The sequence below is a fragment of the Trichosurus vulpecula genome, chromosome 9 (assembly GCF_011100635.1).
Source record: "Trichosurus vulpecula isolate mTriVul1 chromosome 9, mTriVul1.pri, whole genome shotgun sequence".
Taxonomy (NCBI): Eukaryota; Metazoa; Chordata; class Mammalia; order Diprotodontia; family Phalangeridae; genus Trichosurus; species Trichosurus vulpecula.
The window spans coordinates 35,698,375-35,711,227 of NC_050581.1; the positions used below are offsets into that span (position 1 = coordinate 35,698,375).

At 43.2% G+C, this 12,853-nt stretch overlaps 1 protein-coding gene across 1 annotated transcript in view; it reads left to right on the forward strand.

The window, feature by feature from the left end:
• Positions 1 to 4,906: 4,906 nt before the first annotated feature.
• The window catches only part of PTAR1 (protein prenyltransferase alpha subunit repeat containing 1), a 63,182-nt gene continuing 55,235 nt past the window's right edge, over positions 4,907 to 12,853 (forward strand). The window contains exon 1 of the mRNA XM_036737957.1: positions 4,907 to 5,184. Coding sequence (XP_036593852.1) covers positions 5,099 to 5,184 — 86 coding nt within the window. The 5' untranslated portion in view covers positions 4,907 to 5,098. The remainder of the gene's footprint in view (positions 5,185 to 12,853) is intronic.

A 12,853-nucleotide genomic window follows, 5' to 3' on the forward strand; every position in this document is an offset into this window, starting at 1 on the left:
ACCTCCTTTTCCATTTGGCTAATTCTGCCTTTCAAGGCATTCTTCTCCTCATTGGCTTTTTGGAGCTCTTTTGCCATTTGAGTTAGTCTATTTTTTAAGGTGTTTTCTCCAGTATTTTTTTCAGTTTTTTTGGGTCTCCTTTAGCAAGTCATTGACTTGTTTTTCATGGTTTTCTCGCATCCTTCTCATTTCTCTTCCCAATTTTTCCTCTACTTCTCTAACTTGCTTTTCCAAATCCTTTTTGAGCTCTTCCATGAACTGAGACCAGTTCATGTTTTTCTTGGAAGCTTTTGATGTAGGCTCTTTGACTTTGTTGACTTCTTCTGGCTGTATGTTTTGGTCTTTTAGTCACCAAAGAAAGAATCCAAAGTCTGAGTCTGAATCTGAGTTCGTTTTCACTGCCTGGCCATGTTCCCAGCCAACTACTTGACCCTTGAGTTTTTCATTGGTGTATGACTGCTTGTAGAGTAGAGAGTACTTTGTTCCAAGTTTGAGGGGATGCGCTGTTGATTTCAGAGCTATTTCTATACAGCCAGCTCTGCCACACCAGCACTCCTCCTTCCTCAAGAACTGCCAACCCGGATTGGACTCAGATCTTAAGCAGGCTCTGCAGTCCTAATCAGATCCGCCACTTAATTCCTCCCACCAGGTGGGCCTGGTGCCAGAAGCAACTGCAGCTGTAGTTCTGTAGCTGCCCTACCTCCGCTGCCCCCAGGGAGGTGGCTGAACTGCGAACTCTGTCCCCACTCTGCTCCCACTAACCTTCTCTGTTGTCTTTGGTGTTTGTGGGTTTAGAAGTCTGGTAACTGCCTTAGCTCACTGATTCAGGGCGCTGGGGCCTGCTCCACCCAGCTCCTGGTCTGGGGTCTGGTTGGTCCTGCCACTGCCCATGCTGGGCTCTGGTCCGCTCTGCTCCCAGCTCCCTGCATGATAGACTTTACCCAGGGACCATCCAGGCTGTCCTGGGCTGGAGCCCTGCTTCCCTCTGCTATTTTGTGGGTTCTGCAGTTCTAGAATTCGTTCAGAGCCATTTTTTATAGGTTTTTGGAGGGACCTGGCAGGGAGCTCACACAAGTCCCTGCTTTCCATCCACCATCTTGGCTCTGCCCCCAGTTGATGCATCACTTTCCAGCATTCTTGATGAAAAGACCAGAGCTGAATAGAAAATTTGACTTTCAAATACAAGAATCAAGAGAAGCATGAAAAGGTAAACAAAAAGAGAATTCATAAGCGACTTATGAACTGCTATGTTTACATTCCTACATGGAAAGATGATGTGTGTAATTCATGATACCTTTCTCAGTATTAGGGGAGTTGAAGTGAATATAGACAGAGGGCACAGGATGAGTTGAATATGAAGGTATGATATCTAAAACAATGAAATAAATTTAAGGGGTGAGAGAGGAATATATTGAGAGAGGGAATGGGGAGAGATAGAATGGGGGTAAATTATCTCACATAAAAGTGGCAAGAAAAAGCAGTTCTGTTAGAAGGGAAGAGGGGGCAGGTGAGGGGAAATGAGTGAATCTTACTCTCAGCAGAATTGACTTGAGGAGGGAATAACATACACACTCAATTGGGTATCTTACTCCACAAGAAAGTAAGGGGAAGGGGATAAAAAAGGGGGATGATAGAAGGGAGGGCAGATGGGGGAGAAGGTAATCAAAAGCAAACACATTTGAAAAGCAACAGGGTCAAGGGAGAAAATTGAATAAAGGGGGACAGGATACAGTGGAAGGAAATATAGTTAGTCTTTCACAACATGAGTGTTGTGCAAGTGTTTTACATAATGGCATATGTGTGATCTATGTTGAATTGCTTGCCTTCCTAGGGAGGGTGGGTGGGAAGGGAAGAGGGGAGAGAATTTGGAACTCAAAGTTCTAAAAGTAGATGCTTAAAAAAAATTTTTTTAATGCAGCTGGGAAACAAGATTTATAGGGAATGGGGCATGGAAATCTATCCTGCCCTACAAGAAAGTAAGGGGAAAGTGGAAGGGGGTGGAATGGGCTGAAAGAGGGAGGGGCTGACTGGGGAATGAGGCAATCAGAATATATGTCACCTTGGAATGTGGGGGAGGGTAGAAATGGGGAGAAAATCTGTAACTCAAAATCTTGTGGAAATTAATGTTGAAAAATAAAAGATTAAATAAAAAAATAAAAAGGTAAAAAAAAAAGGAAGTTTCTTAGTTGAATAAGTTGTAAATACAATAAGACAAGACAGTTAACAGAGTGTCAATTGAAATTATGATCCCAGGATATCTGTGTTTACCCTGGATAGCATATGTCCTTATGATACCAAGAAAAGAGAAGTTCAAGATGACATATGGTCCTAAGCATCCTGTCCTTTAGTGGCTTTAAACAGGAAGAAAACTCCTAGTCAGCTTTATCTGGTCTTAAAGTTGCTGACACAGGAAAAGGCATTTTTAGAGCAAAGCAAAGCATCCTTGGTTGATTAGTTCAGGCTTTGGCCCTCAGTGGGGTTCAAACGATCTGAAAAGACTATCACTTTGTCTCCTCAGCACATGGCAGATTGTAAAAATGCTTGCTCACTCACAGACCTGCGAAGGAAGAGAAAGAACTCACACACAGGTTCACAAATTTAGAGTTGGGAGAGAACTCGGATGCCATCCACCACCACTATCCTCCCTTATTACATGGGAGGAAACTGAGTCCTAAAGAGAGTAAGTTACTTGCCCAAAATAACAAAAGTATTAAGTGGTAGAAGTGGGTTTGGATGCCAGGATTTGTGAGTCCGCATCCAGCATTCTTTCTACTGTATCATACCATTTCTCTCAAGAGAAGCATGTATTGACAATAGGTGCTTCATCGAATAGTAGGATGAAAATACAGGTAACAATGTGCCTGATTGAAAACAAACTTTTGACATGAAGATCTACCCATTACTTTTCTTTAGGTACTCTACATTCTGAGCAAGCTATGTTAGTTTGCTATTACCCTAACTTGAAACTCAATTTTCTGTCTTTGTGCCTTTGCTTAGGCTGTTCCCCTCCATACCTGGGATTATACCCTCTCTTCCCCTTCCTCCTAGAATCAATAGCCTGGCTCATGTGCCACCTCCTGTGGAAAATCTTTTCTAATTTCCTTAGTTTTTATAATAAGGAAAAGTCAATATAAAAGCCTCAAGGTACATCTCAATTATCACTTCTTAGGTGTCAAATTCCCAGTAGAATATAATCCCTTTAAGGGAATGGGTTGTTTTTTTTTTTTTTCTAAAGGGCTTAGCACAGCCTGGGAACACAGAAGGCATTTAATAGATGTTTGTTGGATTTGATTGACAATCAATTTAGAATGCTAGAATTTCAAAATCTAAGCGATTATTTTCCTGTAATATATTACAGACATACTGGATTTTTCCCCTCCCTCTTTCATTGTAGAAGAAAACAATTTCTGATACATGTTATATGATTTGCATTTTTCTTCATTTGGAATGTGAATATGTTCACGAAAATTCACTTTAAACTTAGACTTCAGAGATAGTTTCATTGTGCAGAAAATGTTTCTAGAGTTACGTTTCCATAACTCAGGAATCAATCATTTGATATCATTAAATAAGCATTTATTAAGCACCTACTCTGTTTCAGGTGCTGTGTGCTAAGCGCTGGGAAACCAATGTCTCTTTAACTGATTCCAAATTATTCATCTCAGTAAGATGAATGCAGTTATTTTCAGTTTCTCAAAAAGATTGCCACAAGGCACGGTGAAGCCACAAAACGAGGGCATCCACCACAGCCCTGGTTACATTACCTCCTTTCCTTCCCCAGATAGGGAAAAGGGGGAAAATATTTTCAAAATCTTAGGGACCAACTCTTCAAAGGTCCTTTCGATGGCTTGTAAACTTTTCCCCTTTACCTTTGCGCTGATAACGGTACTGAGCTCTAGGGGTAAAGACGACCCTTCAGTATGTGCAAAGGTGACGGGATTCCACGTGGGTGAAGCCATAGGGAAGGCTAAGAGCATCTACAGATTTCCCGAATCTCAAATTCCCCGAAAACAAACAAGCCCTCAAGCGATCGACAAACAAACTTTTATTACACCCCAATACAATGGCTAGCATTTATACATCACTTAAAAAGTTTCTGGCATTCTAAACTGAGACCCAATCAAATTTTATCTCATATTATCCTTGAATGGGGGGGGGGGGAGGGCGTGCGGTGTGTCTAGGTCCTATTACCCCCATTTTATATAAAAGAAAACCGAGATAGACAGGTATTCGGTGATTTGCCCTGGGTCACACAGCTACTAAGGTCCGAGGCTGGATCTGAACTCAGGTCTTTGGGACTGCAAGTTCACAGTTTTATTTATCAAATCGTATCCCGCTCTGGGGATTAAAAAAAAAAATCCTGCCCTCGAGGAGCTTACATTCCATGAATTGTAAGCCACTGGACAGCCTGGAGGACAATGTGTAGCTTAGCTGCTGATCTTCCCCGGGGGTTTAAAAACCACAGATGACGTGGGTAAAAGTGTTGTGCAAACCTTAGAAGAGAAAACACCAGCACGTTCACAACCCGAGTCTAGGGAGAGCTGGGAGGCAGGAGGATGCAAACGTCCAGGGGAATAGGAAGGAAAAGACTGGGTGGGGGGGGGGGGGACGGAAAGAGACAAGGGAGAAAGCGGGAAGCTCGGGGGAAGCCCCAGCGAGCAAGGGCATCTGGCCGAGGGAAGGGCCCCTCCCCCACCCCAGTCTCGTTCTCACCCTCGCCTCTCAGAGGAGCGCAAGATCCTATCCCTTTAATGGGCGCTCGGGGACGCCCCGGCGTCGGGTCGGCCTCGTGCGCACAGGCGCACGTGAAGAGGGGGAGGGGGGAAGAGCGAGGCCCGCAATTTTCAACGCTCCAACACCTCCCCCTCCCCTCCCCGTGGGCTGACCCGGAAGCGCTCCTACTCTCTTCAGAGGCCCGGCGGAGAAAGACGCGGGCGCGCGCGCGCACGCACACATACATACACACACATATACACACTCGGACACGGAACCCTCTACCCCCTCCTCCCCCGGGGAACATCAAGCTTTTACGGAGTCAGCCGGCCGACTTACTTTCTGCGGCTGCCGCTGCACTCCCCCTCCCCCGCATTTGAAAAAAATGGCAGAGTCTACGGAGGAGGTGGCGGTGCTGGTGCAGCGGGTGGTGAAGGACATTAACAACGCCTTCAAGAGGAATCCGCACATGTGAGTCCAGCGCCGGCGGGGGCCCGAGGGGCCGGGGACCGAGTCTGGGGAGGGGACGGACGGACGGACCGATGGACGGATGATTGTCACTCTCCTTCCTCCATCGCCCAGAGGACGGGTTCCAGCCACCCCGCGCTTGGCGCGAGCCCCCGGCCTCGTAGCCCTCCTCCCAGCAAAGAGCCGCCGGCGACCGCTATGTGCCCCGGAGGACGCCGAGACTCCATCCTCCCTTCCTCACGAGCCCTCCTTCCCCCTCTCTGTCCCTTCCCTTCTCATTTCCTTCTTTCTTCCTTCTTTCTCCCCTCTTCTTCCCTTTCTTCCTCCCCTCTTCTTCCCTTTCTTCCTCCCTCCCTCCCTTCTTCCTTCCCTCCTCTCCCCTCCTCTTCTTCCCTTCCTTCCTCTCTCTCTCCTTTCTTCCTTCCTTTCCCTCCTTCCCCCCTTCCCCGTCCCCTTCTCTTCCCCTCTTTGGCCCTCCTTCCTTCTCCTCATCCTCTTCCATCTTCTCTTCTCCGGTCTCCTTACTTCTCTCCCAATTCATCCTTCCCCTTCCTCCTCCTTTCTCTCCCCCCTCCCCCTCCCGCGTCAGTTAAGGTCCTTGGGCTGAGCTCGACCCCTCGGTCCCGCCTTTGTGCCCTCCGGAAGGCAGTTCTTGTGAAACGCCAAGGGGTTTCTTTATTCTTTACCTTTGTTTTCCCCGCCCCTCCCCCCATCCCAAACAAGTTACTTTTTTTTTTTTTTTTTGCCACTTTGTCTTAGGGCTCTCCTCCGGGACTCTGGGATAGACGGAGAGCCGCCGGGGCCCTCGAGGCCGGCCAGGCCATCCCCCTCCTTTGACCAAGGGGGGACGCTGAGACTGGAAGGGAAGGGACTCGGTCACGGACGCGTAGAGGTAGTGAGCCCGGAGGGGCCGTTTGAACCCGGGTCCTCCCGCCGCTCCAGGCCGTGCATCTTACCCTCATTGACAGACGAAGAAACTGAGGCTCAGAGAGGTCGCATGACCGGCCAGCCCAAGGTCACGGCCGCTGGGCCCCTCAAACTCAGATTTTCTGGTTTCAAGCCCAGGCTGTTTTAGACCAGAAGCCGGCTCTCCCAGGAGGAATTCCCTCCGCCAGTTACAGACCCGCCCCGGCCTGCAGGGCGCTGAGAAGTTAAGTCACTTGCCCAGGGTCCCCCAGCCATTAAATTCTCTTTTTTTAATTTAGTATTTTATTTTTCCTCAATGACACGTAAAAATTTTCTTTTGCCGTTTTCTTTTTTTAAATTATAAATTTATTTTTTATTTTTAGTTTACAACACTCAGTTCCACAAGTTTTTGGATTCCAAATTTTCTCTCCCTCTCTTTCCCCCAGGCATTAAATTCTTGAATACAGGTTCTTGGCTTGGGGGGGGCCTGTTCTCTGTTCTTTATGCTGTGCTGTCCCTCTTATGTGGGTATTGCCTATTTAAAAAAAAAAACTTTTTAAGATTTTCAAAGATTATAGTGGGCTATGATGAAGAGTGGAGAATTTCTTAACTGCCCTGCCATTTAATGAAGGAGCTGGGTTTGTGCCTTTCCGTGTCACTTTACTCTGGCCAGGACGATCGTAAGAGATATAAGAATGGTTTGGGCACCCATAAAGAAAGATTTGAAGGGGGTGGGTGGTATAGGTGCCCATCGTCTCAAGTACCCAAGCAAATCAAACTTTAGCACTGCTTTATCTGTGTCATAATCATCACCCACACCATATGGGACTCTCTTTATTTTTATTCCAGCCTCATTACCTACTTAAGGTTGGCACAGCAGAGAAGATTTCCTCTTTTTTTGAAGGAAATGTGGACTGATCACCTATTTAGATCAAGGTAGAATAGGAATATAGTCCAGAACAAACTTCAATAGTCGTCTAGTCCACACAGTTTTATAGATGAGGAAATCAAGTACCAGGGACTTGCCCAAGATCAGAAGCAAGATTTGAACCCAGGCCCTCTTCTTTCAAAGGTCTCAGTGCCCTTGCCCTTTGTCAGGAGTGAGGAGGTCACTCCAGCATGATGGGGATAGGGATAGACACTACGAATATAATTAAAAAAAAAAATGACACAGACGCTGCCTGCTGTCAAGGACTTTATAGTCTGTTTATGGGTTAGGATATTTGCACGGATAAAGTGAATAAAAGGTAGTGTGGGGACAACGGAGGGATCCAGACAAAGTGTTCTCTTTTTCTGCTTCTCTCCCCACCATCCCAGCTGTCTTTTGGCGCTTCACAATTAGTCAGACTGATGTCTAGGAGTAACCATAGCAATTACTGAGTCCTAAAATTGGGAGCTTCATTAGACATAGACATCCTCAGGAATAACCGAAGAATAGAAGGGCACATTTTAATGGTATGTTTTCTTTGAAGAAATAGCAGGAGGTGAAAGCAAGTCAATCATCCAACTACCTTCTCAGGTTGCTCTAAATTCTTTACAGAGCTTGTGAGGTGGCCTGAGATGACATCGCTCGCTAGGGCAACTCCAGATTTACTAAAGCAGCCGCGAGTCAGTAGATGTAGATGTATTGTAAAACTTCCTTAATTTGAACCCTATTAGCTCAAACTTAGTGATAATTTAGAAGTAGCATAAGGAAAACAGACTGTGTTTTAAAATAAATGCTAACTTGTTTGCATTCTTAAGGAATAATATAATTTAGGTCTATTGTGACTTTCGATTCTTTTAACTAATATTATTTTTATAAAAAAAAGTATTAAATTTTCATTTATATTATTTCCAGCACTAAACTTTTTCTATAAATTTGGGCTTTTCAGTAATTCAAACAGAACTCTCTTATTTCAAATAAATTCTTTTAAATTTATAAATAAATGCAAATAAAAGGTGAATGCTTTCCTTGAAAGCTATGTCTTTGTATTTTTATTACAAAAAAAATTTCCGTCCTTTGTCTTTTGCAATTTTCCTATACCCAGAAAGATGTCAATTTTTATTATTGGAATTCTTCCCCTACATTAATTGTGCTGTTTATGTGGTTTAAACATTCTTTCTCTGACAGATTGCTTGTTAAATTTTCCATGTCCGGTGCTTCATCAAGATAGTAGACCACACCATATTTATTTCAGAGGAGTCCATCCTTTCTATTTGAAAGTCAAGTCAAGACTTGACCTGCTGAAGCACATTGTCAGTTACTGTGAAGTAAACGGGAGACAGCTCTGAACAAAACTGGACCAGTTCTTCTTCTTTTTTTTGTTTTTTGGCAAGGGGGGTGGAGAGGGGGGAGGGAGAGGCAGGGCAGTTGGGGATAAGTGACTTGTCCAAGGTCACACAGCTAGTAAGTATCAAGTGTCTGAGGTCGCATTTGAACTCAGGTCCTCCTGACTCCAGGTGCTCTATTTACTGCACCACCTAGCTGCCCTGGTTATTCTTCTTACATCAACAGAATTATCCTTTTTTTTTTTTTTTTAAATCAGCTTCATTGAATCACCTATGTTCAGGGCACCATGCTAGGCCAAAATGGGGCAAAGAAATGTAAAATATGGGCCTTCCCCTCAAGGAATTTATAATCTAGCTTGTTCAGTTGTATCTGATTCTTGGTAACCCCATGGAGCATAGCACACCAGTGTTGTCCATGGGGTTTTCTTGGCAAAGATACCATAGTGGTTTGTTGTTTCCTTGTCCAGTGGATTAAGGTAAATAGGTTAAGTGGCGTGCCCAGGATCACACGGCCAGGAAACGCCTGAGGCAGGATTTGAACTTGGGTCTTCCTGACTCCACGCCCAGCATTGTATCCACTGAAGCACCTAGCTGAGTCTGTAATCTACCATTGTGTTAAGAAAGGCCCTAGTAACAACAGATGTCATGTAAGATAATGTTAGATAAATGACACAGACAGTAAGTACTCTGAGACATCTAAAATTGGGTTGGGGCAGACTTCATGGAAGTGATTAGATGAGCTGGTTCTCAGAGAATAGAAATGGTTTGGGTAGGTAGAGACTGATAAAAGGTCTGCGTGGGAAGGTGTAAGGCATCCCTTAGGAAAGTGCATGGGGCTAGGAGTTCAGTCTTATTCCTGTTCCGGATTGTCTCCAGTACTCTTAGTACAGTGGACAGAGGGACAGGAAGGCCTGGATTAGCATCTTACTTCTGACCTTAGACGAGTCATACACAGTTACCTTCCACATTGCTGCTTTCCCCATTGTGATTTCAATGTATATAGGAGGTCTAGATAAGAAATTAAATGGGAATTATTGGGGGGGTTGTAGAAGCTATAGATAATACAGGGAAAGTTTAGAAACTCAGAAATGCATAAAAATATGTATAACATTGTATAATATCAATATTTTATCTTTTATTTAACACCATAATAATTCAGACTTCTCTGGTATGAAGGGAGACCCAAAAAATTTTACACAGATATTCCAGATTGTGGGGGTACCATGCCCCTAACTCCCCCAGTGTGGAAGGGTTAATTAATCACTTTGAACCTCAGTTTATTCTTCTGTAAAATAGGTCCAGTAGTACCTTATAGAATATAATAAACAGGGTTATTTTGTGAGTTGACTGAGGTAATAAAAAGTTTAGAGTGCTATATAAATTTTTAGTTATTATTTATGACGTTGGGCAAATCTCTTAATCTCTTTTTGAGTCTGAATTTCCTCATCCATAAAATGATGGTTTTAAGTATGGATAATTGCTAAGAATCTTCTCCAGGTCCAAAAGCATTTTATCTCAGCATGCCCAAAACATGACTTTCCCCCAGAACCTTTCCTGCTTTTGAACTTCTCTTTTACTATTGAGGGTACCACCATCCTCTCAGTCATCGTTATTCTTGGTGGAACACCGTGTTCTTCGATTTTGTTGCCAAATCTTCTCGTTTCTACCTTCACAACATATCTAAGTCTCCCTTTCCTTACTTAAGTAAAGTCACCAGGTCCTCTTCAAAAAAACGATCAGCAGCGAAGTTAGCAAACGTTCATTTATTAATTAAGCACTCTTGTGTACTACTTTGCTAAGCACTGGGGTTGCAGTGGAAGGCCAAAAGAGTGTGTGCCTTCAGAAAACTCACAAGGGAGAGGAAACATGCAAATGGCTACGTACAAGCAAGGCATATGCAGGATATATTGGAAGTAAGGGGGACCAGGAGAAGCTTCTTGAAAGAAAAGGCGTTGTACTTGGCACCTAAAGGAGGGGAAGCCAGGAGGGAGGGATGAGGGAGTGAATTCCAGGCATAGGGGACAGCCAATAAAAAGGAGGCCAGTGTCATTGGATCATAGTAAAGTATGAAGATTGGAAAGGTAAGAATGGGCCAAGGTGTAAGGGGCTTTTAAAAACCAAACAGGATCTTGTGTTTTTTTCATCTAATAAATTTATTTTTTATTTTTAGTTTACAACACTCAGTTCCCCAAGTTTTTGGGTCCCAGATTTTCTCTCCCTCCCTCTCCTCCCCCTAGCCGCCCAAGACAGCATGTAATCCAATGTAGGTTCTACATATACCTTCACATTGAACTTACTTACATAATAGTCCTCTAGTAATGAAGAATTATAAACAATGGAATGAATCATGAGAAAAGAGAAATGAAACCAAAAGAGAAAGGAAAAAGTTTGCCTCGATCTTCATTCAGATTTCATAATTTTTTCTCTGGATGTGCATAGCTTTTTCCATCATGAGTCTTTTGGAGCTGTCTTTGAACCTTGCATTGATGAGAGGAGTCGAGTCTATCAAAGTTAGCCCTTATAGATAATGTGTGTCTGTAATTGTGTATAATGATCTCCTGGTTCTGCTCCCATCACTCAGCATTAGTTCGTATAAGTCATTCCAGGTTACAGTGAAGTCCATCTGCTCCTCATTTCTTATAGCCAATAGTTTTCCATTATATTCATATACCACGATTTGTTTAGCCATTCCCGAATTGATGGGCATCCCCTTAATTTCCAATTTTTTGCCACCACAAAAAGAGCTGCTATAAATATTTCTGTACATACGGGTTCCTTTGCCACTTGTATGATCTCTTTGGGATACAGCCGTAGAAATGGTATTGCTGGGTCAAAGGGTATGCACATTTTTATAGCCCTTTGGGCATGGTTCCAAATTGCTCTCCAGAATGGCTGGATCAGTTCACAACTCCACCAACAATGTAACAATGTTCCAATTTTCCCACATCCTCTCTGGCATTTATCATTTTCCTGTTTTGTCATATTAGCCAGTCTGACAGGAGAGAGGTACCTAAGAGTTGTTTTGATTTGCATTTCTCTAATCAATAGTGATTTAGAGCATTTTTTCATGACTATAGATATCTTTAATTTCTGAGGATCTTCTATTTTGATTGTGGAAGGATTGTGGATAGGGAGGAACTGGAGTTTATTGAATAGGGGGGTTGACATGGTCAGACCCGCACTTCAGGAAGATGAGTTTAATTCTTACCTGACATAGGCCCTCATTACAACATGTCTGTGCCGCTGGAGTGGCCTTCTGGTTGTTAAGTAATTTTCATAAAGTGCTGGTCTGATCATGTCATCCCTGTACTTGATAAATTACAGTTAAATATAAAATCCTATTGACATTTTGACTTTTAAAGCACCTTACAACCTGGCTCTTATTTTTCTCCAGTCTTTTTTTTTTTAAATCCTAAACTTAAACACCGAAAAGAGCATTTCTGTATACACAGCAGAACACAAAAGGAGGATTTTACATGAGAATATGACTTTACGTTTCATACTGCTTGCTTCTATGTATGTATGTATGTGTATAGATATACATAATACGTATATCTATACACACACCACATTTCTTTTAAAACCATCTTCTTGTCTGTTCCATGGGTTTTTAAAAATGATTCAGTGGCTCTTTTTTTTCATCACTATTGCTAACCTGCCCCTCCCCCTAGCTCCAGTTGAAAACCGAAAGAAAGGAGAAAAAAAAGACCCTTGTAACAAATAAGCATAATTAGGCAAAACTCATCCACACAGTGGCCATGCTCCGAAATGCATCTCTTTTTGCACCTGTTGTCCATCTTCTCTCTCAGGAGACGGATAACATATTTCATCATTGGTGTTCTGGAGACATGGTCGTTGCATTGATTACAGTTATAAGTCTTTCAGAGTTCTTTGTCTTTATGATCTTGTAGGAATTGTTCTCCTGGTTTTGCTTACTTTACTACTCTGCGTCAGTTCATACTACTCAGGATTCTCTGAAATAATCTCATCATATATTCCACTTTGTTCAGCTGTTTTCCCTTTTGCTTCTTGCATTTCTTTCTTTTTTTTTAATACAGTTTTTTTGTACTCCCTTTAGAATGTGAACTCCTTGAGGTCACCTTTTGTTTTGTTGCCTTGTAGACCTCTCTGTACCACCTTTTGTTTTGTTTTATTTTGTTCTTCTTAGTGGGCCCTTAGCTTATTAGCATTATACCTGACCCTTAGCAAATGCTTAATAAATGCTAATTTACTAACTGACTAGGTTCACAGCCTCAGTCATCGTCTGTCTACTCTTCTCTCTTCCTCACTGCTAAGTTCTCAGTCTTGTTGATCGTGGCTCCACAACATGTCTGTCACCTTCTCTGCTCACGTAGCTAGCACCTTATTCAGACTTTTCTCAGTTCTTGTCTAGGTTGTTGCAGTGGCCTCCAGATTGATCTCCCTGCCTCCTGTCTATCCCCCCCAGTCATCCGTACAGTTGTCAAATTGATATTCCCAAAACACAGATCTGACC